At 46.3% G+C, this 21,509-nt stretch overlaps 2 protein-coding genes across 4 annotated transcripts in view; both read left to right on the forward strand.

Moving 5' to 3' along the window:
* NBR1 (NBR1 autophagy cargo receptor) overlaps positions 1–15,698 on the forward strand; it is a 31,966-nt gene extending 16,268 nt beyond the window's left edge. For 2 of the 3 annotated variants that reach the window (XM_008149308.3, XM_028157201.2), the window contains exons 8-21: positions 69–283; positions 788–955; positions 1,504–1,713; positions 2,218–2,377; positions 2,476–2,766; positions 3,419–3,565; positions 4,043–4,118; positions 4,550–4,660; positions 4,924–5,088; positions 8,068–8,500; positions 9,287–9,381; positions 10,061–10,118; positions 10,834–10,942; positions 13,153–15,698. In XM_008149308.3, coding sequence (XP_008147530.2) covers positions 69–283; positions 788–955; positions 1,504–1,713; positions 2,218–2,377; positions 2,476–2,766; positions 3,419–3,565; positions 4,043–4,118; positions 4,550–4,660; positions 4,924–5,088; positions 8,068–8,500; positions 9,287–9,381; positions 10,061–10,118; positions 10,834–10,942; positions 13,153–13,326 — 2,412 coding nt within the window. In that variant the 3' untranslated portion in view covers positions 13,327–15,698. The remainder of the gene's footprint in view (positions 1–68; positions 284–787; positions 956–1,503; positions 1,714–2,217; positions 2,378–2,475; positions 2,767–3,418; positions 3,566–4,042; positions 4,119–4,549; positions 4,661–4,923; positions 5,089–8,067; positions 8,501–9,286; positions 9,382–10,060; positions 10,119–10,833; positions 10,943–13,152) is intronic. The other variant, XM_054709485.1, reaches the window with a different exon arrangement.
* Positions 15,699–15,837: 139 nt separating this feature from the next.
* Positions 15,838–21,391, forward strand: TMEM106A (transmembrane protein 106A). Its single transcript, XM_054709447.1, has 8 exons — positions 15,838–15,893; positions 17,082–17,275; positions 17,781–17,844; positions 19,265–19,418; positions 19,892–20,032; positions 20,143–20,186; positions 20,721–20,774; positions 21,147–21,391. Exons 2-8 carry the CDS (start codon positions 17,101–17,103, stop codon positions 21,265–21,267), a joined length of 753 nt encoding a protein of 250 aa, XP_054565422.1. The 5' UTR covers positions 15,838–15,893; positions 17,082–17,100; the 3' UTR covers positions 21,268–21,391.
* The last annotated feature ends 118 nt before the right edge of the window (positions 21,392–21,509 follow it).

Raw genomic sequence — 21,509 nt, forward strand, 5'->3', positions numbered from 1 at the left:
CCCAATATCGGAACTGAGGGGTTCTCCCCCCCCCCCCCCCCCCCGCCATCTTCTGCTCTGTGTTATAGTTCAGAGAGCAAGTGGTTAAAGAAACTGTTGAAAAACTTGAACAGAAATTACATGAGAAGCTTGTCCTCCAGAACCCATCCTTGGGCTCCTGTCCCTCAGAAGTCTCAATGCCTATTTCAGAGGAAACACTGTTTTTGCCAGAAAACCAGTTCAATTGGCATATTTCTTGTAGCAGCTGTCAAAGGAGGATCTTTGGTGTGCGCTACCAATGCAGGTAAGCAGTAACTTGGGGATGATAGCTATTAGTAGACCTGAAAGCAGGCCTTCCTGGCATTCTGGGTAAATAATGGGAAATTAGATGTACTCTCTCTCCGAGCATCATATATAGCAGCTCTGATTGGAAGCAAGCTATTCTTCACCCACAAGAAAAAAATAACTATTTGAATAACTATTCAGATTGATGTGTTCAGATATACATTTGAATTAACAGAGCAGGACAAAATTATGTTCCTCCCCCCCAAAAAAATTAGATCATCAAAAATTGTCTTCCTGTTGTTCTAAATACTTCCATATCTTGCTTCCTCCCATAGATTATCCTTTGAAATAGATATAGGTTAATTGTTTCTGTCCTCATTTTATTAATGAGGAAAATTAGTACATGGCATGGTTGGATGGCATGCTCAGGTTACTACCTAGCTGGTAATAGAGAAAATATGGAAGTTTGGTCTCATAGCTCCCTACCTCATATATTTCCCACTGTGCCATTTTCCCCCCATAGCCTATGCCCATCCTACAATATCTGTGAAGATTGTGAATCAGGGCCCTATGTCCATGACTCCAACCATGTCCTGCTGAAGTTGAGGAGACCTGTTGTGGGTTCCTCTGAACCGTTCTCTCACTCAAGGTTCTCTACTCCTCGTCTTCCTGCTGCTCTGGAACAAGCCAGGTAAACCATTTATACATGGGATGTGTTCTCTGGCTTCTTGGTTCTGGTGACAGGCTGTGAATCACAAAACTACAAAGAGTCTACTTATTTCTGGCTCATTTCTAGTTGATGTGCAATGATGGGGACAATTATCCAAAGCTAATGAAATGGAAATGAGAACTGCAGAAAGAGGTTAATTTTATTAACCAATGTGACCCTAATAAATTTAATTTTTAAAGAAAGAAACTATAAGCTGGCACTGATAGAGACTACAAGTAGCTCAAAATAGCTTCAAGATTTGTGAGGTTTTTTTAAGAAAAATATGTTTTATTGATTTTAGAGAGGAAGGGAGAGGGATAGAGCATAGAAACACCAATGATGAGAGAAAATCATTGGTCAGCTGCCTCCTGCACGCCCCCTACTGGGGGTTGAGCCCACAACCTAGGCATGTGCCCTTGGCTGGAATCGAACCTGGGACCCTTCAGTCCGCAGGCCGAATTCTTATCCACTGAGCCAAACCAGCTAGGGTGTGAGGTTTGTTTTTAAGACTATCATTTATTGTCCCACAGGCTCCAGAAGCAGGTTGACAAGAATTTTCTTAAAGCAGAAAAGCAAAGGTTGCGAGCTGAGAAGAAACAGCGTAAAGCAGAGGTCAAGGAACTTAAAAAGCAGCTTAAACTCCGCAGGAAGATTCATCTGTGGAATTCCATCCATGGACTCCAGAGCCCCAAGTGTCCCTTGGGCCGACCTGAGAGCCTACTGCAGTCCAACACCCTAATGTAAGCCCAGGGCAGGGTGGGAGCCAAGTCTGGAGGTCCAGCCCTCTAAGACTAGAACTTCAGCCAGCCAACATCTCTCATATTTATTGGTAGCTCCTAACACCCAAACTCTTAAATTTCCCATTCTCTGATCTGAACGTTCTTAAAAAGGGTGGTCTGGTAGTTATTTTTGACACTTCCTTTGTTGCCTTCTTCAGAAAGATAGAAACCACTAAGGTTCAGAACTGGTGGTGGGAACTCTTTTCATTGGAGGCAGTCTGGATTTGAAGCAAAAAGAGCAAATATTTTAAGTCTGACTCTTCAGTTGTTTTATTTACAGATCCTCATCATAGCTTTTTAGTTCAGGAGTCAGATTTGTCTTCTGTTTGTTAAAAAATGTTATTAGTATTACTTATAAGTAAAATGCATTAATGCATCCTCAAGAGTCAGAGCCTCAAACTACAGTGTTGGATATTCAGAAGCCGTCGCATCCAACAGCTGGTGACTATCTGAATTTCTGTTCAGGCTCCCTTTGCAGCCCTGTGCCCCAGTTATGCCAACCCTCAGTGCAGCGTTTGTGGATGAGAATTTGCCTGATGGGACTCACCTTCAGCCAGGAACCAAGTTTATCAAACACTGGAGGATGAAAAATACAGGAAATGTAAAGTGGAGTACAGATACAAAGGTATTTTTCCCACAGAAATGTGAAGATGAAGTGACTTGAAGTGACAGAGTGCTCAGCTAACAAACTTGCTTTCTTTCTCTTGTCACTGTTCATTTCAGCTCAAGTTCATGTGGGGAAACCTAACTATGGCTTCGACAGAAAAGAAGGATGTTTTGGTCCCCTGCCTCAAGGCTGGCCACATGGGAATTGTGTCTGTGGAGTTCATTGCCCCAGCCCTGGAGGGAACATACACTTCCCACTGGCGGCTTTCTCACAAAGGCCAGCAGTTTGGACCTCGGGTCTGGTGCAGTATCATAGTAGATCCTCTCTGCTCCACAGAAAGCTCTGAGAACATTGAAAAGAGCATGATTAACTCAAGCAAAACTGGTGATCTCACCTGCCAGCAAGAGGTGAGCACTGGAAGAGGTGACCAGCTAAAAGAGCCCACTCATAGCTTGTTGTTCTTTCAGAAATCTGGAAAGGTTGGCTTCCCCCTAACCCCCCAAAACATGGATACACTTATATTGGCCATAGTACTCGGGGGGGGGGGGGGGGGGCGCTTGGTTTGTGTATCCTTAGGATCTGGTGCAGGTGCTCCTCGGTGTTTCTGTGTCTTCGTAATGATGCATTGCCAGCCTCTTTGCTACACTAGGGAAAGTAGGACTGCCTGGCCGGCCTGTGGAACTGCTGGACTGATGGATTTGCTCCTTAACATTCATCTCTCCTGGGTGTCCCTTGTGTGTGTCCCCTAAATACTAATGAAGTCTTGCCCTAGTTGTTACTTGGTGCAATTTTTTTAGGCAATTTCCCTGTATTAGATGGGCACTTTTTTAGAGTGTTTACTGTTGAAATTTAGTTACCCAATGTTAATGTCCTGGTTTTGACGGTTGTTACTATGGTTAATCTAAGTTGTTGTCATTATAGGAGCTAGGTAAAGGGGGAAATAAGTGAACTCTGTACTGTTTTTGCACGTTTTCTATAAGGTGCTGCGGTGTTGGTCAGCTTGCCTTGTTGAGTTCTGTTGAAAGGCCTAAAATGTGTCCCAATGGTTTTTCTCTATAGGAAACTTTTCTTCTGGCTAAAGAAGAAATTCAGCTTGGGGCAACTGAACAGACAGAAGGGACAGGAACCTACATCCCACAGAAGACAAAAAATGTTGCCAGCGAGAGGGAGCTCTACATCCCATCTGTGGACCTTTTAACTGCCCAGGTGGAAGATTGAGCACTTTGAGGGGCAAGGGACAGAAAGCACTGGGGAAAGAGTTCTTAACTTGTTGAAGAGAAGGTGGTATAGCATAGATGATGCCCAGAAAGTTAGAGATATGCCCACCATGATTCAGTCAGATGCACTGAATGGCAAGATCTATAGAAGCGAGTTTCTAAACTAAATGCTTGCTTTTTGAATTGGGAACTCAATCTTGTGCTTTACCACAACTTCCCTTTAGTTGCCTCTTCATATGGGTTCTCCTTCATCCGCACTGCATTTTCTCTATTTTCTACTATTTGGTTATTTGAATATCTAGTTTCCATTTAACTCTTCTTCCTTGTTTTCACTTGGCTGAGGTGGGGCATGAATTTGAACAGAGTTCAATCTAGGATGATGCGGAGCTCAATGGCCTTGCAAATCCTGTGAAGACAAAACATTACTCCAGTGTGTACTGCCTAACATTGCCTATTTTTTCCCCAGGATCTGCTGTCCTTTGAGCTGTTGGATATAAACATTGTCCAAGAGTTGGAGAGAGTGCCCCACAACACCCCTGTGGGTAAGACTGTCATAAAATCCACCTTGTTTATTTTATTAACAGGCATAAAGGAAGCTAGGTAAAGGGGGTAATAAGTGAACTCCGTACAATACAAGTTTGTATAAGGCCTCCCCACCATAAAGGGATCCTCATCTCCATTTTTCTCTAGATGTTTGTGTCCCTTTGTTCCTTTACATTCATGATTCTGTCTTTGACATTGCCTTCTGGACCAGACAACTGCTTATGATCCTTCCTGCATTGATTCATCTGTCTGAGACACTTACGTACCTAATAGTCTAGAGAAATTCTTTACAACAGGTCTTGAAGCGTGCCTGAGTTTATATTAGTCCTGTAGGAAGCAAGAAGCCAATGAGCTGCTGCTTCTGGACACTTGACTATTGATGATGTGATGCTTTTTCTTGGTTGATGGTTCTCCTGTCTTCCTTCTCCAGATATGACTCCCTGCATGTCTCCTCTGCCACATGACAGCCCTTTAATAGAGAAGCCAGGCTTGGGGCAGATACAGGAAGAGAGTGAAGGGGCGGGACTTAAAGCTCTCTCTGGTAAGGGGTTAAACATTTGTAAAGTATTTCCATCCTCCCCTTTCATACCACACCATTTTTATAGATACCCCTTTCTCCCAGCTAATCCTACCTTAGCTTATAAATGGCTTTTCTGTAGTATCTCATATTAAGTCTCCTCACGTTGACATGGCATAGCATCCATTCCTTGGTGTAGTATCAAGCATGGGTACATGACTGGAGAAAGGTTCTTAACACTTTAAACACCAAGTGTAGACAAGGTTCATGCATATTTCGTCTTTCAGATTCCACGGCATCGGTGAAGAGGAGGGCTGAGAATATTACTTCAGTGGAGGAGGCAGAAGATGACCTGAGTGGGACCCAGTTCGTGTGTGAGACTGTAATCCGATCCCTTACCTTGGATGCTGCCCCAGATCACAACCCACCTTGCAGACAGAAGTCTCTGCACAGTGAGTGTCCTGAATTCCCCCCCACAGGAGGTGGTGTCTGAATTGTGATTGTCAGACCTGAATAGGTAGAAGTGCTCTTCTTCACTGAGAATGGAGGCAAGGTGATCTTTGTTAGAATTCGGATCACGTTTCTTTCAACTCTGCATATTGTACCTGGCCTTTTTAATTAGCTTCAGGAGCAAAGCAGCCACCCTAACTCATGTCTATACTTTCCCAGGGCAGAATTACAGGTGCATGCCACAGAGGAACAGCAGCTAGTTGTGCTGCCTGGATTCTGCAGGAAGGAGTCTTCCTGTAAACTGACAGAGCTCCCTAGCAGAAACCCCCATTTGGCAGCTGAATTGTCTCTTTTCTCCAAGGGCAGCAGTCCAGGAAATAGTGGGCTGAAGCAGGCGTGCCGAACTAAGTTTCTCCAGTTTAAATTCTGCTATAATAAATTTCACTATAACAGAAATTTCTAGATATCAGATAGGTAGAACCAGTACTGTATATTTCATCTTTTCCAATTTGGATGCCTTTTATTTCTTCTTGTCTGATCTCTATGGCTAGTACTTCTAGTACTATGTCAAACAAGAGTGGTGAAAATGGGCATCCCTGCCGAAACTGGTTTGGCTCAGTGGATAGAGCGTCGGCCTGCGGACTCAAGGGTCGCAGGTTCGATTCCGGTCAAGGGCATGTACCTTGGTTGCGGGCACATCCCCAGTGGGGGGTGTGCAGGAGGCAGCTGGTCAGTGTTTCTCTCTCATCGATGTTTCTAGCTCTCTATCCCTCTCTCTTCCTCTCTGTAAAAAGATCAATAAAATATATTAAAAAAAAAAAAAATGGGCATCCCTATCTCGTTCCTGTTCTTAGGGGAAATGGTTTTAGTTTTCAGTACTTCATATTTCAAGAACTATCCAAAAATTCAAATTCTAGTGCATTAAAATAATATGGTAAAATCTCTTATTTATTATAATGAAATTTGACCCATAACTTTTAAGTATTATTTGTTTTACTCTTGTTTAAAATACTTGCACACACACGCTTGTGCATAAATGCATAACTTAAAAATCTGGAAGAACTTACCATCAAAATGTTCACTGTAGCGCCTTAGCCAGTGTGGCTCAGTTGGTTGGGCATTGTTCCATGCACAGAAAGGTTGCCAGTTCAATTCCCGGTCAGGGCACATGCCTGGATTTCAGGCTTGATCTCTGGTAAAGGGTGTGCAAGAGGCAACCAATGGGTGTCTTACTCTCACATTCATGTTTTTCTCTCTCTCCCTCTCCCTTCCTAAAGTTAAAAAAAAAATGTTTGCAGTAGTTATCTCTAGGATTATAGGTACTCTTTTTTTTTTCCTCAGCCAGGTTTTGCCAATTTTCTACCATGACTACTCATTACTCTTCAAAAAGGAGGAGGAAAGTAGGCATATAGTCCTACAACACTCACCACCTAACATTTTCTCTTTTTATAGCACTAAAAACTGGCATATCAATTTTGCTTTGACCCGTCTCAGTATATTAAACATTACATGAAAAGGAAAAGGAATGGGGCCTCCTAGTTTTAAGAATCATAGAGCTGCCCTAACCGGTTTGGCTCAGTGGAGAGCGTCAGCCTGCGGACTAAAAGGTCCCAGGTTCGATTCTGGTCAAGGGCATGTACCTTGGTTGCGGGCACATCCCAAGTAGGAGGTGTGCAGGAGGCAGCTGGTCAGTGTTTCTCTCATCGATGTTTCTAGCTCTCTATCCCTCTCTCTTCCTCTCTGTAAAAAGATCAATAAAATATATTAAAAAAAAAAAAATTGGGCATCCCTATCTCGTTCCTGTTCTTAGGGGAAATGGTTTTAGTTTTCAGTACTTCATATTTCAAGAACTATCCAAAAATTCAAATTCTAGTGCATTAAAATAATATGGTAAAATCTCTTGTTTATTATAATGAAATTTGACCTATAACTTTTAAGTATTATTTGTTTTACTCTTGTTTAAAATACTTGCACACACACGCTTGTGCATAAATGCATAACTTAAAAATCTGGAAGAACTTACCATCAAAATGTTCACTGTAGTGCCTTAGCCAGTGTGGCTCAGTTGGTTGGGCATTGTTCCATGCACAGAAAGGTTGCCAGTTCAATTCCCGGTCAGGGCACATGCCTGGATTTCAGGCTTGATCTCTGGTAAAGGGTGTGCAAGAGGCAACCAATGGGTGTCTTACTCTCACATTCATGTTTTTCTCTCTCTCCCTCTCCCTTCCTAAAGTTAAAAAAAAAATGTTTGCAGTAGTTATCTCTAGGATTATAGGTACTCTTTTTTTTTTCCTCAGCCAGGTTTTGCCAATTTTCTACCATGACTACTCATTACTCTTCAAAAAGGAGGAGGAAAGTAGGCATATAGTCCTACAACACTCACCACCTAACATTTTCTCTTTTTATAGCACTGAAAACTGGCATATCAATTTTGCTTTGCCCCGTCTCAGTATATTAAACATTACATGAAAAGGAAAAGGAATGGGGCCTCCTAGTTTTAAGAATCATAGAGCTGCCCTAACCGGTTTGGCTCAGTGGAGAGCGTCAGCCTGCGGACTAAAAGGTCCCAGGTTCGATTCTGGTCAAGGGCATGTACCTTGGTTGCGGGCACATCCCAAGTAGGAGGTGTGCAGGAAGCAGCTGATTGAAGTTTCTCTCTCATCATGTTTCTAACTCTATCCCTCTCCCTTCCTCTCTGTAAAAATAATCAGTAAAAAAATATATATATTAAGAATCATAGAGCTGAGTTCTGGATGTTTCTGCCTACCTTGTTTTTGTGAGCTTCAGTTTTATTCAGCTTTGCTTAGGCTTCAAACTTAGAACATGGCCATGATATGGTTCCAGCAACAACCCTTCCCTTGGGTCATCCCTCTCCTCTGGCTTTTATAACTGTAGCTCCTGACCCACAAGGCTACCAGGTAAGGGTAGCTCCAGGGCTGCTTTTAGCTTATGCCTTAAAATTGGTTGTTTTCATCCTTCAGTGAAATTTGCCTCACCTGAAGAGGGACCACTTGGAGATGAGAGAGAGGAGATGGTCCATATCTCTGAGGAAGAAGCTATTGTGGAGGAAGAAGAAGAGGATGAGGAGGATGAGTTTAAAGATGAAGTTCAGAGTCAGTCCTCTGCTTCTTCAGAGGATTACATCATCATCCTGCCTGAATGCTTTGACACCAGCCGCCCCCTGGGGGACTCCATGTACAGCTCTGCCCTCTCACAGCCAGGCCTGGAGCGAGTGGCTGAAGGCGAGCCTGGGATTGAGGCTGGGCAGGAACCAGTCGAGGCTGGGGAAACACCCCCTGGAGGGGAGAACCAGCCGCAGGGGTACACCATCAATGACATCCTCATGACCTCACAGACTCTGGATACAGTGCCCCTCACCCCAGAGGTGGTGGGCCCTCCACCACGGCTGCCCAGGTACCATCCACACACCCCTCAATGGGGCTGTTCTTCAAAGGTGGAATAAAGAGAGAGGAATCAACTTAATCTCAAAACCTGTTTTGTGTGTGTGTGTGTGTGTGCGTGCGTGTGCGTGCATAGGAAGAGACTATTTCCCATAGCAAAGTCTGAATTTAGATGAATAAAAGTTGTACTTCCCAGTATTTGTGGATTCTGGATTCAAAGAAATACCTGTTTTAGTTAACCTTAACTATCTGAGTATCATCTATCTACTTATGTTTTGATCATTGAGAGCCAGTTTTTAAACGCAAACATGCCTGGACCTTCTCTCCCTGTTCTATTGACTCATGGGCAAAGGCAGCAGAAACTAATTCTCATATTAACCCAACAGAGTATAATTAGGAACTTTATTAAGAAAAGAGTATAATATGAAACCAGAGAAGTTATTTTAATTCTCTACTGGGTTCTACCTGTGTCATTGCTCTCTCATAGGATGGGAAATGGTAGAGCCTGGACTATAAACCATTCTCCCAGGGAGCTAGACATTTCCCTTTATCAGCACCAGTTGATATAGGGGGAAGTGACTAAACTGAAGCCAGTCTTTCTAGCTTGACTGTGTCTGAAGAGGAAGACCAGAAGGAGAATGAGCCCTTCTCAGCTGATCCCTAAATTCAGACGTGTGATCTGGATCAGAAATGTGAAGCTTCTGTAGAGAATTTGGCACTGCTGTGCTTTGTGCACTGTTTCCCCACCGTTACCACAGGTGCCTTTTCAACTTTCTTCCAATGTTGTGTCTTTCTGAAGGAGCCCTCCTTGTGCACAGCTTCATGGCTCCCCAGGAGTGGATTTACCAGTCACCATACCAGAAATTTCTTCAGTCCCTGATCAGATCAGAGGAGGTAATGACCCGCCTGAGCTTTATTTCTTTTTCTATGTTCTTTTCTAATGGAAACCAGGTATAAATAGGCACTCAGTCTTTGTGATTCTTGGCAGTTTTTAGAAATTTGCCCTTTCACTCTTTCTGTGTGCCTCCCTTTCCTATTCTCCAGCTTAATATTTATTAAATGAGACCTCATAGAGGTCGGCAGTGTGCTGTACGTGAAAGAACACAGGCTTTGGAGCCCAACCAGTCTAGGTTCCAGCCCCAGCTCCATGTTTCCTCACTGTGTGACCTTTCAGTGGTTTGGCAGGTTTACTAGTAAAACACCTGCAGGTCTGTTTCCTTATCTTCAAAATAAGGAAAATAGCACCTTGAAGTTCTGAGTAGACCCTCAAAAGTCACTTCCTACTCCCTCAAAAAACAAAACCTAAAAGTAGTAAAGAACTAACAAACTAATATGATAGGATTATAGAATTACTTTTTCTGATTTAATAAACCATTCGCCTTGCAATGCATTCTGGACAGTTTCTCCTTATCCCTTAAGCCACCTGGAAATTTTCCCAAATATTAAAAGAAAAAAAAAGGCTTTAAACACTGTGATCAGATTGCCACCTGCCTCAATAATAGCCTTGCTCTGAGGTAGGAAACACCAGGCACTTATGGATGCTGCATCTAACCAATAGCTCTTTTGCTTTTAGAGCCCAGAGGCTCATCAGGACTTGTAAACAGCAGACAGAAGAGCTATGACCACTCAAGGTAACGACCTTGTGCAGTCTCTTCTTCAGAAGCAGGTGGATATCCTAGTGTTGCTTCTGCTTAAGCCTTCTCGGAGCATGTGCCAGTCCACAGAGCAGAGAAGGAGAGCCATCATTCCTTCTTGTTCTTATTTCTAGAACTTGTGAGCAACACTGACAGAGGGTTAAAATTGATGTTCAGGAGTGTTCACATTCCATACCAGAAAGAGTGTCCTCAATACAACTCACCCTTAGTACCAGAGGAGAAGGCAGGAAGGTCAAGCCCACTGTGCATCTTAGTAACTAGACACACCTGCCCCTCTGCTCCCAGTCATCTCAGAGCATCGTCAAGGTGGGCTCCTCCCAACAAGTGTCCAGAAAAAAATCCACATTTCCTTTGGGAGGTTCTCCTCTGAGGTGATTGAGCAGACACTGCCAGTACCCCACAATGTCCTGACCTCATTAATTTTCAGCTGGGACTGAAAGCTGGCAGGCTAATCAGCGTGGTGTGTTCTCTGCAGTGCCCATACCTTGCAGCAGTAGAGCTGGGCCCTACATCAAACCAAGATTTATAGCTATAGAATCGATGAGAAAACTTACTCTTTTTTTTTTTTTTTACAACTTTTCTGTTTTTCCTCAAGGAAATTTCATTTGCCTTTAAGGATTAGAACTTAGATTATCTTGTAGGAAGATAACGGTTTGTGTTCTTTAGGAGGTAATTGAGTTCTCTTCCACAGGCACCACCACCATGGGAGCAGCATTGCTGGGGGACTGGTGAAGGGGGCTTTGTCAGTTGCTGCTTCTGCATACAAGGCCTTGTTTGCTGGACCACCAGTCACTGCACAGGTCAGTGCATGATTTATTTTCATGAACCAAACCCAAGTCATCAATGAAAACTATGTCATCTGGGTTGGAGAGTAGCGTGGCATTGTAGGAAGCATAAGCTTTAGGTTAGTCTTTCGTTAACACCCAATTCCGCCACTTTTTAGCTGTATGACTTTGGTCACGTTTCTTAAGGGAGGAAAGGAAAAACACCTAATGTTTTTGAGGAACTCTGTGTGGAGCTCTTCCGAGGGCTGAGCGCCGGTGCTACCAGATGAATAAGGCCCCAGTGTGGCCCATAGACAGTGGGAAGCAAGTGAGGTAAACAGACATTTACTGTAGAATGTCAGGTGCTGTCGGTGTTCTTGACGGATGGAACACCTCCGCCTAGGCTGGGCTCCTGGGCGGAGCCAGGAATGGCTTCCTGGTCAGTGATGCCTGAACTAAGTTCTAAAGGACAAAGGAAGTGTTTGCCAGGAGAGACAGATACAGGAAGGGCAGTGTAGACAGAGAGTGACCAGTAAAAGGACTTGGAAGTATGAGTCTGGAAGGTGAATGTAGGCTGAGAAAAATAAGAAAAGACCTTTGCTGTGCAAGCACAATGCTGTATTAAGTGGTTTGAAGTTTTAGGGAAGTCATTAACCTGATCAGATTTGTCTATAACATGATCAGATTTGTTATAGTAAGGTCACTCTAGTGTGGAGGCTAGTGGAGCTGGGAAAACCATTTGAGAATCCATGTGCAAGTGGAAAAGAAGTGTAGGAGAGGAAGAGAAATGGCAAAACTTAGAGACTATGATTAATGGCTAGAAGTCAGGGATAAACCCAAAGTTTCCGTCTTAGGCAATAAATAGTACCATTCGTTAAGACAGGATATGCAGGAAGAATATATTTGAGCAAGAGGAGAAGAAAAGTAGATCAGTCTAGGTAGTGCTGAATTTGAGGCACATCTAGGTAAAGTTATCCAGAGTGCAGCTGAGAATGTACACCTGGCTTAGGGAGAGATTTGGCCTGGAGATAGTCATTTGTTTACAGGTTATAGCAAGAGCCATGTGATTGGATCAGATTTTCCAGGAAGACAGCAAAGCAAGAGGCAGCCTTTAAAGATCATGGAAAGGAGGAGGGCCCCTTCAAAGAGAAAACTGAGAACTCGGAGGCACATGAGAGAGTTCTGTGCTAGAGCTTGAGGAAGACCTGGCCAGAGCTTCAAATGTGCAGAGAAATGTGAACAGTTGGAAAGGACTTTGACAGTGCAGTAATGCCTCACTTTCAAGATAGCTGGGTTACCAAGGGAAAACGAAAGTAAAAACTAGGGTACTGAAGTCAGAGGGAAACATTTTTAAAGGTGGGCTAGCTAGTAGCAAAGGAGATTCATAGTCAAGATGAGAGAGGATAATTAATAGAAAAGGATTTCTGAGGTCGTGATAGTTAATGAAATACAAAGTACATGTGGAAGGATTAACTTGGCAAAAAGGATGGATAATTCTGAAATGAAAACAGATGGATGAAGGGAACAGTGGAATTAGATGTAGAGGGAAACGGCAGAATATTCGCTCAACACATCTACATACTTTCTCACCTTAATCCTTTCAATGCTGCAAAATAGGATGTATTCTATACCTCCTTTTTCATAAATAAGGAAATTGATACTCAACACTAAATAAATGGTTAGAGTCAGGGTATTCTAAGTGTTAGGAGGATTTAATAAGGTTGTGTCCACCATAGAATTTTGCCTAAAGAGGGAGTAAATGAATGTTAGCCCCCTGTTACCTGGATCACTTCTATTCTTAAAAAAGAAAAAGCCCTAAAAGATCACCTAGTCCTAGGATATAATTTTCCAGGCAGTTTTTTCTGCAGCTCTTTTGCATCTAATTAAATTTCCCATACTAACTTCCAGTAACACTCTCATCTCTTGCTTATACTTGTCCCATCCTCACAAGTACCTTTTTTTCAGAGTTTGCATCTTTTGCTTCATCTGGCCAAAGAATACTTTCTTCTGAAAGTCCCCTCTGAAGCATCTCCTCCTGGCTCTAAGGACAAACCATACCTAATCCAAAAACAGGGCCTTCCCCATTCTTACCCTCTCAGATGGCCCATTAGTATCAGGTGGACAGAAGTGTCATACCCTTGCATCTACCCACCTAATATTTTTAATAAATCTGGAAAGATTAATATGACTTGCAAGATAATATGTAAATATACAGAAAATGTTCCGCTTTTCTTGACTCCACACAGCCAATAGTTTCTGAAGACCAGACAGCAGCCCTGATGGCCCATCTCTTTGAAATGGGATTCTGTGACAGGCAGCTGAACCTGAGGCTGCTGAAGAAACACAATTACAACATCCTGCAGGTTGTGACAGAACTTCTTCAGGTCAACAACAACGACTGGTACAGCCACCGCTATTGAGAAGTGACCATGTATTAAATAACTTTGCCTGCTGCTCAGAGATGATCTTTATTGTCATTGGGGTGTGGGGCAGAAGCCCTTGCTTATTTTTTAATCTAATGAATATGAATAGAGCCCATCATTGAATTGTCAAGACAATACCTGTATTACATTATTTTTTGGAGCAAATCAAAGACCAGACATAAATTTTCACTTTAAACATTGAATGAGTAGTAAAAAGACAGCTTTTCAGTTGATTTGGATAAAACTCCTTTCTCCATTTTAGTGCGTTGGAGAGTATAACTTGAACTTCTTATATCATTTTTCTTTTGCTTGTATTGAAGTTGAGTATTTTTCTTGGTTAATGCAGATGTTTGTATGGGGTTATATGTTAATTGTCAGTTTTTAAAAGAAATTCATCCTGAGCCCTAGCTGGTTTGGCTCAGTGAATTACAGTATCTGCCTGCAGACTGAAGGGTCCCAGTTTTGATTCCAGTCAAGGGCACATGCCCAGGTTCCGGGCTCGATCCCCAGTAGGGGGCGTGCAGGAGGCAGCCAATCAGTGATTCTAATCATTGATGTTTCTCTCCCTCTCCTTCTCTGAAATGAATAAAAATATTTTTTTTAAAAAAAGAGAGGGAATGAAAAGAAATAACCTGAAAGTTGTTTTCAAGAATTACTTATAATTTCTCTATCCTATCCCAAGGCTTAGCTATGTGGTATTAAAATTATACCCAGAGCATGATAGGAATGTTAACTCTTCCTTTCTCAAAGAGAAAGTAATTTCCTGCAAGACTTAGTAATTGGCATGTTGTTTTTTAAAGAGCCCATTGATGAATTTAAGAATATCTACCTTCTGGGTTTCTACACTTCAGTGAAAGGAGAGGGGAGTGTGCTATTTAAACCACCAGCACCTTTTGAGCAGTGTCTGTTGTAATTTTACATACATTTTTCTTTTATTTAAGGGAGAGAAAATTAGGTAGTGTGAAATATTTTGCTAATCCTATAGAGCAGGGGTGGGGACCCTTTTGTCTGCCAAGGGCCATTTGGACATTTATAACATCACTCTCGGGCCATACAAAATTATCAACTTAAAAATTAGCCTGCTATCTTTGGTCAAACATTTAATTAACTCACCCCTAATGCCTTGGCAGGACCAGAGCAAATGATTTCTCTGGCCTTACACGGCCCGAGGGCCGGACATCCCCCCCCCCCTCCGCTATAGAAGAAGGAATAAAAATAAAAACTTATATTAAAGGGAAAGAAAATTTAACAGTTACCTTTTTTTCTATGTCAGGGCAGATTTTATTTACAGTAGAGTTGGGGGAGGAGAGAGATTAGAAACAGGAAAAGTGAAAAGCAGGCTCCTGTGTTAATCTTGGCAAAGTTCAAGGGTGGGCAAATGAAATGAGTATGTGTGAGGCATAGGAAATCCTGATGACTTCCTGGAGGTTTAAAATCTATTCAAGGGTACCTAGCCCTAGAGTCTAGAACAGAAAAGAGAGGCTGGTGTTTTGCAAAATTTGGATGGGACAAACACTGAACGTTTTTGGCCCCAGGATGAGGAGAAGAACTGGCTTCCATGGGTGCAGGTCATCCCTTTGTTTACAGAAGAGTCAGGAATAAGGCAAGCCCCCAAATTGTGGGTCCTGGTAGAACACAAAACATACTTGGGAGCCAGGCAGCAAAGCAAATACCTTTACTTCTACACAGAAGGGTGCGCACACCTGGTCTGGAAGCACCTGCACATGAGCAGATGGTCTGCTTGGCTTTATAATCTCTGTCGCATGGAACCTGTCCCTCTTGACTGGAGCTCAGGCGCACAGTCTTTCACGATTGGCTAATTCAAAGGGAGGGGTTGGTTTTTGGGGTTCAAGATGCGGCCCCAGAGAAGCTGCAAGCCATGCAGTCCAATGTGGCTCTGTCTAAACTGTTCCCTGACAGAAAAGGTGGCTTGTTTATTCTCACAAGTCTGGGGTACAGTTGGTGAAGAAAGAGGTTACCAAAAAACACTAAAAGATATATTCGAGAAAATGACTTAAAGAAGAATCTCACCAGCCCAAAAGGGGAAGGATAGTAAAATAGTATTTAACCTGGTTGGTGCTATAATGAATGACTTTAACATAATGATGTTTATACAGTATAACTCGAACGCTAATTAATAAGCCAGGGTTCATGCCAGCCAGGCTGTTCATTATTTAAAGCGTTTTTTATCCGGCTTCTGGATAGAGGCTGAGCGGCAGGTTGTGTGTAATCAGTGGGGTTGATGTGGGGCGGGACTGCCTTGATCTCTGAGTCGTATTGTCGGGCCCTGGGGTGCGGTCGTCCGCTCCATTGTACTTGTACATAACTGCTGAAAAAAATGGTGAAATAAAGGTAATTTGAAAAACCTACCTGGATTGGCTGTCCTTGTGGCCCGGGTCCGAGTGACTGACCTCTGAGGAGCATCTCTGGCCGCTGGGTCAGAGGGGCGGGCCCTGCCGGGAGCGGGGGCGGAGCTTCCCGAGGCCCCGAGTCAAAGCCGGGGCGGGCCCCTGGCTCCCGCACTTTCTGTTCCGCTTGCAGCCGTTTCTGTCGTGTAGCCGCGGGTAAGGCGCTCACGGGACCCTTCTTTCTGGGAGGAAAGGGCCAGGCATTCGCGGCTAACGGCCTCTGCGGGTGTCCGGTGGGACGTGAGCTACCTCCTCAATGAAATGCCAGCCTCTCCGTCGGCTCCTCACCCCCGCCCGGCCAGGGGCCCTCCCCGGAGCAGGGCGGGGAGCAGCTTGGCTCTCGGGGTGGCAGGTCGCCGCTCCGCACTCCCTCCACCGCGGTGCACTGGGTCCCCCAGGACTGCTGAAGGGGCCCGGTTGCCTGGCCGGCCCCAGCCGTGGCTCCTGGACGACCCTGCCCTTCAAGCCCTCTTACCCCCTAGACGCAATCCCAAATCCCTTGCAGCTGAGAGGAGCCCGGGTCTCCGGCTTGAACCAGGAGAGGCCCCCGTTTTGGGGGCCCAGGCAGGGCTGTGCGGCTCACCTTGCCCGCTCATTCTGCCACCACTCTTGAGTTGGGGGGCAAGAACCTGGAGTTAGCCTTGGCCTTTGCTAGTGAAGGACAGATGCCGACGTTGCTTCTACCCACCCCCGGGCATCCTTTCTGACCCCACCTCAGAAGGCAGTGAGGAAGAGGGTTATGCTCCCTTCCAGGCTATGCTAGGGGTCTTCGCCTCACCTGTGGCCAGTCTAGCCTCCTTTCTCTTATTTCAAAGAATCCCTGCCTTATTAAAGGCTGCACCTGCCCAGGCTCAGGAATGGAAGCTTTCCTTCCACCCCGGGGCTGGGAGACCTCAGGCGTTTCTGCCCGGGTGCTCTGGGATCCTCTTGAGAGCCATCCTGTTTAGAGTCATCTTGCAGGAAGAAGGGACTCGACTGACTGCTGTCCCCTGCCCTACCCAACTTACTACCCCTGAAGTGAATGCCTGCTCAGCAACTTTTCCAGGAAAAAAGTATGATCTTCTGTTCACTTACAGAAGTCCCTTTAAGTGAAATAACTTCCTCTTTTCCCTTTTGTGGGCAGACTGAGCTTGCCTACAGTAATGAAAGAAGTTGGAAATGCATGGAGATTTCTGACCTGAGAGTCCAATGTCACTGCTCCATTTCCCATACCCTAGCTAGCTTAGGCTTGAACTTGCTGAAACGGTGGTGGGACTCCTTGCCAATCTTGAGAACCTAAAAGCAAATTGACATTCCACATCAGTGCGAACAAGCTAGCACTGAGCTTTGTTCTTTTCTCATTAGTGAAAAAGCCCCCTGAACAATGGGTGAGATGTTCTCCCAGCTGGGCTCTCAGGAGGATGAAAACAGGTCGATCCTACCCCCTGACTCAGCCGGCCATGGTAGCAGCAAGTTTTTTTCTGCACCTTGTGAAAGGGCTGCTGGTGTCAGCTTCGTGACTTGTCCCACCTGCCAGGGCAAGAAGGAGATCCCTCGAGGTGAGTGGCTCAAGGCTCTGGAAATAGCCTGCAATCCAGGAAAAGCTCTTGGCAGTCCGCTGGCCCGTGGCCAGGTGCCTCTGAGACTATCCTGGAATGGGGTCGGGTCTCCCAGCTCTTGGTCCCCCAGAGTAAGGCTGGCCAGGGAGATGCTAACCCCTCCTGCCCTGGTTGTCCTCCCCAGCCCCTGGGGTTTCCAGCCTCTCTGCTCCCTTCGCTACGGTGTGCCTTCGGAGTCAGGAAGTTACAAATGGCTTCTCCGAAGGAGCTGGGCTCTGATGAAGAAATGCCAGAGATTCTTCACATCTGTTTATGAAAACCTCACTCTCACTCTGGCGATGGCAAACTTCAGCCATAGAGAGCAGCGCTCCCAGTTCTGCTGAGGGGCAGAGGTGGCATGCTTCTGGCTGCTTTGGGGGGTGGAGGGGTGCTTCTGGCAGACTGGCACAGGAAACGTTTGTCATGGACACCTCTTGGCCCCCCTCTCACTTCGTTCTCTCTACAGAACTAGAGAAGCAGCTGGTGGCCCTCATCCCCTATGGGGACCAGAGGCTGAAGCCCAGGCACACGTAAGCTCTTCTTCCGACCTCTCAGCTCCACAGGCTGTCGCCCCTGAGGCTGTTCCTCTTTGTCTACCCTGTCCTGCCTCCCCCCAGATTTTTCTCCATTGATTCTCCCCCAAAACGCCTGAGCCTCACTGGGCTCATATGTCCTGGCCGCGTTTCTGAGGATTTCCTGATTTCAGAAACCCAGGGCATAGCTACCTTAAGCCACTTGGTGTCCTTCTGAGCATCATTGCCTCCAAGAAACATGGCTTCCCGCCCCCCCCCCCTTTTTTTTTAACATTACATTTTGACAAATTCATCTAGTGTTTGCTTTGTTCTTCAACTGCTTTTTTTTTTTTTTAATGTTTTTATTTCAGAGAGAGGAAGGGAGAGGGAGAGAAGGATAGATACATCAAAGATGAGAATCGTTAATTGGCTGCCTCCTGCACGCCCCACCCTGGGGATCGAGCCCGCAATCCGGGCACGTGCCCTGACTGAAATCAAACTGTAACCTCCTGGTTCATGGGTTGATGCTCAACCACTGAGCCACACTGGCTGGGCCATGGCTCCCTTTTGAAGACAGAGGACCTCTTGACTCTGCAAGTCCTTCCAGGAGGGAGGGAGTGGTCCTGGCTGCCGTAGGTTTGGGGAAGTTACTTTTCCTAAGAGCTTCCCCCACTGTGGCAGTTCAGACATGCTTGTTCTCTTCCCAGTAGAGATGGAAAACCAGCTGCTCCCTGTTCGGAGACACTTCAGAGCCTCAGAGGCAGCCCTGAGTTTCTCTAGGCCGGGGTTGGGGGTGTCGTGACCCTGATCATCATCTGACCTATTTGGCAGGATCACTGCAGTCTCCTCCCAAGGTTCTCAGCTTCAGTCTGGGAGCCAGCACCCAGCCCTCCCCACCACTACACCAGAGTCTAAATCTAGCAGTGCTGCTCATGAGATACTTACAAGGTGCTATCTCTTTAAGGCACATCTCAATTTTAAATTAAATGTCAGATGATGTCCTGTTCTGAATATTCAGAACTCTCAAAATTCATGTGGCCTGGCTTTTTCCAGTGGTAATAGCTAGCATTTGTTGAGCGTTAGCTATGTGCCAGGGCCTGGGATTGGTGCTTTGTCATCCATTAGCAGATATCAAATTCTATGAGGTAAGTACAGTTATCTCCATTTTACAAACAAGGAAACTGAGGCTTAGGGTTGCTCAGAGTTACTGGACCAGTGGGTACAGAGAGCTAGTAATGGAAGCCCAGCTGTGTGCCACCTAGTCCTGTGCTCCCCCCTGCTCTGTGCCACATCGGAGTGTAGGCTGGCCCTCCACACCCTGGGGGCTACCCTGGGGGGACGGGATGCAGAGGGGAGCCTTGGATGTGGAGAGGAGTGTCTGAGTTCCTTGAGGTTCAGACTTCTCCACTCCTCTCCCCTGGGTCCTACCTTCCCGCAGGGAGCTCTCCGTGTGCCTGGCAGTGCTCGTCTGCCTGGTGACCTCCTCCCTCACCATCTTTTTCCTGTTTCCCCGGTCCATCGACACGCAGCCTGCAGGCCTCAATTCCTCCTCCACTGTGGCCTTGGACGAGGCTGTCTACATCAACATAACGGTGGGTGGGTGGGTGGGTGGGTGGGTGCTGTGCCTCTGGGCTCTGACCCCCACCTTCCCAGCAATACTCCTCTGTAGCCCTTGCCCAGTGTGGTGATCTGGGCACCCAGAGGGTGTTGGAAACCTGGAGAGAAGCAGGGGCAACCCTGAACCCCAGATTGTGTAGGATTAGGACTCTCCACAGTGAAGGGTCAGAATCAAGGCCCAAGAAATAAATCACAGGGAGTAATGGGGGTGGCGTGCCTGAGGCTCCCTGGGTGGGCAGGGTGGGACTGGATCCTGAGCCAGCTTAATGTTTTAGTTAAAGTGACTCCTCACCATTAAGAGCCCCCAAGAGGGGCTCCTGGCACTGGTCCTCAGCAGCTGAGGTCCATATTGGGGGTGGGGCTCGGTCAGGCTGGGGGTTTTGAAACTGACTTCTCCTTTCCAAGGATGGCCACACTCACCCCTCCCTTTCCTTGTCTTCATCCCCAGAGTATCTTGAACATCTCCAATAGCAACTACTACCCCATCACTGTGACCCAGCTAACCATTGAGGTTCTGCACCTGTCCGTCGTGGTGGGGCAGGTCTCCAACAGCCTCCTCCTCCACATCGGCCCTTTGGCCAGTACACAGGTGTCTCCCGCTCCCTGGCCAGCCCTGCCCCCAGTGGTGTGGATGTGTGAGGTGGTGGGAAGGGGGTGACGGCTGGAGTTGGGGCTAACCCTGTGCCATTTGGTTGACAGATGTTTTATGCCGTAGCCAACAAGATCTGGGATGAAAACACATAGTGAGTACCCCTTGGTCTCTGCTCCCTCAGCCTCTTTTCTGTTTGGAAACCTGGTTTTAATCCCCACCAGGTTTTCTGATTGCTTAGCAGAAACCCTGCAGCCAGTCTTTGCCTGTACTCACGGCTGAGGCTGCAAGGTGCCAGGAAGTGTTCAGGGTCCCCCGCCTCTCCTCCTGTGTAGACCTAGATTGGAAAGAGGAACAGGCGAGCATTTGGTTAATCCTTACAATATGTGACCTGAGGCTCTTTAGCCTGAATTGCTGGGGATGAATGTCATTTTCTGCTGAGGGAGGGGCCAGCGTGTGCCTGGGCCAAGCCGGTTGGGATTGGAGTGATGTTGCAACGAGGATGACGTACTCTTTAGTCAGGTGGAGTGGCATTTGGGGGCCCTGAGGGAAAGGGGCCTAGAAGGTGGCAAGGATGGGACTTGCAGGCCTTTAAGCCTTCTGATGGCCACTCAGTGTGAAACATGGTCCAATGTTTCTCTCTCTTTCTCTCTCTCTCTCTCTCCCTTCTCTCCCCTCCTCCTCCCAGCAAAATCTGTAGCTGGCTGAAAATCAAAGTCCACCATGTGCTTTTGCACATCCAGTAAGTAGAACTCGGAGCCCTGGTCTCCCCACTCCCACTTCTGACTCCAGTCTCTCCTCGGCCTCACCTGGTGAGAGGAGAGTCATCCAAGGTGACCCCATAAATCTGTTAGTTCTCAGGAAGAGCAGGTCCAGCCCCTACTCTAGGTCCCACCTTGCTCCTAGGTGTCAGCCAGAGATAAACGTTTTATCTCCTAAGCGTTTTATCACCGGTGAGGCAGCAATCTCAGACGCCTTAGCAGAGTGGGGAACAAAAGAAAAGAAAGGGAGGGTGGGATCTGAGGGAGCCAACACCCCGTCCCCAGACAGCAGGCCACGGCCAGCGCTTTCCTCTTCCTCGCAGACATAACAACAAAGCCTGCTTCCTCTCCAGGGGCACCTTGACCTACATCTGCCTGAGCCATTCAGAGCAGAAAGTCTTCCAGAGCTATGAGTATGTGGACTGCCGGGAAAACGCATCAGGGCCCCACGTGCTGGTCCCTCACCTGCCGTGACCTGTCTGCTGCCCCCAAACTCTAGGCACCTGCCCGCCTGGTCTGTATCTCTCACAGCTCCGTGGTGCCCAAGGATGGACTATGGTGACTTGGCCGAAGGAAAGGCACTGCTTTATCATACACCCCCTCCCCCTCCACCCACCCCCCCACCCCCCCCACACACACAGGAAGCCCTCTGATTTCCACAGGCACAGAAGCCGGATTCTCCTAGGGGCTGCCACCAGGTCTTGCCCTGGGTCTGG

The sequence above is a fragment of the Eptesicus fuscus genome, chromosome 20, assembly GCF_027574615.1.
Source record: "Eptesicus fuscus isolate TK198812 chromosome 20, DD_ASM_mEF_20220401, whole genome shotgun sequence".
In the NCBI taxonomy this organism is placed as follows: domain Eukaryota; kingdom Metazoa; phylum Chordata; class Mammalia; order Chiroptera; family Vespertilionidae; genus Eptesicus; species Eptesicus fuscus.

What these genes read in the sequence shown, in the direction of transcription:
- TMEM106A (XM_054709447.1), top strand. Translation starts at nt 17,101, where the DNA reads ATGGGTGAGATGTTCTCCCAGCTGGGCTCTCAGGAGGATGAAAACAGG. An exon ending in AGGCTGAAGCCCAGGCACAC is followed by an intron (nt 17,845 to 19,264) that starts GTAAGCTCTTCT and finishes ACCTTCCCGCAG; the next exon opens with GGAGCTCTCCGTGTGCCTGG. An exon ending in CATGTGCTTTTGCACATCCA is followed by an intron (nt 20,775 to 21,146) that starts GTAAGTAGAACT and finishes CTTCCTCTCCAG; the next exon opens with GGGCACCTTGACCTACATCT.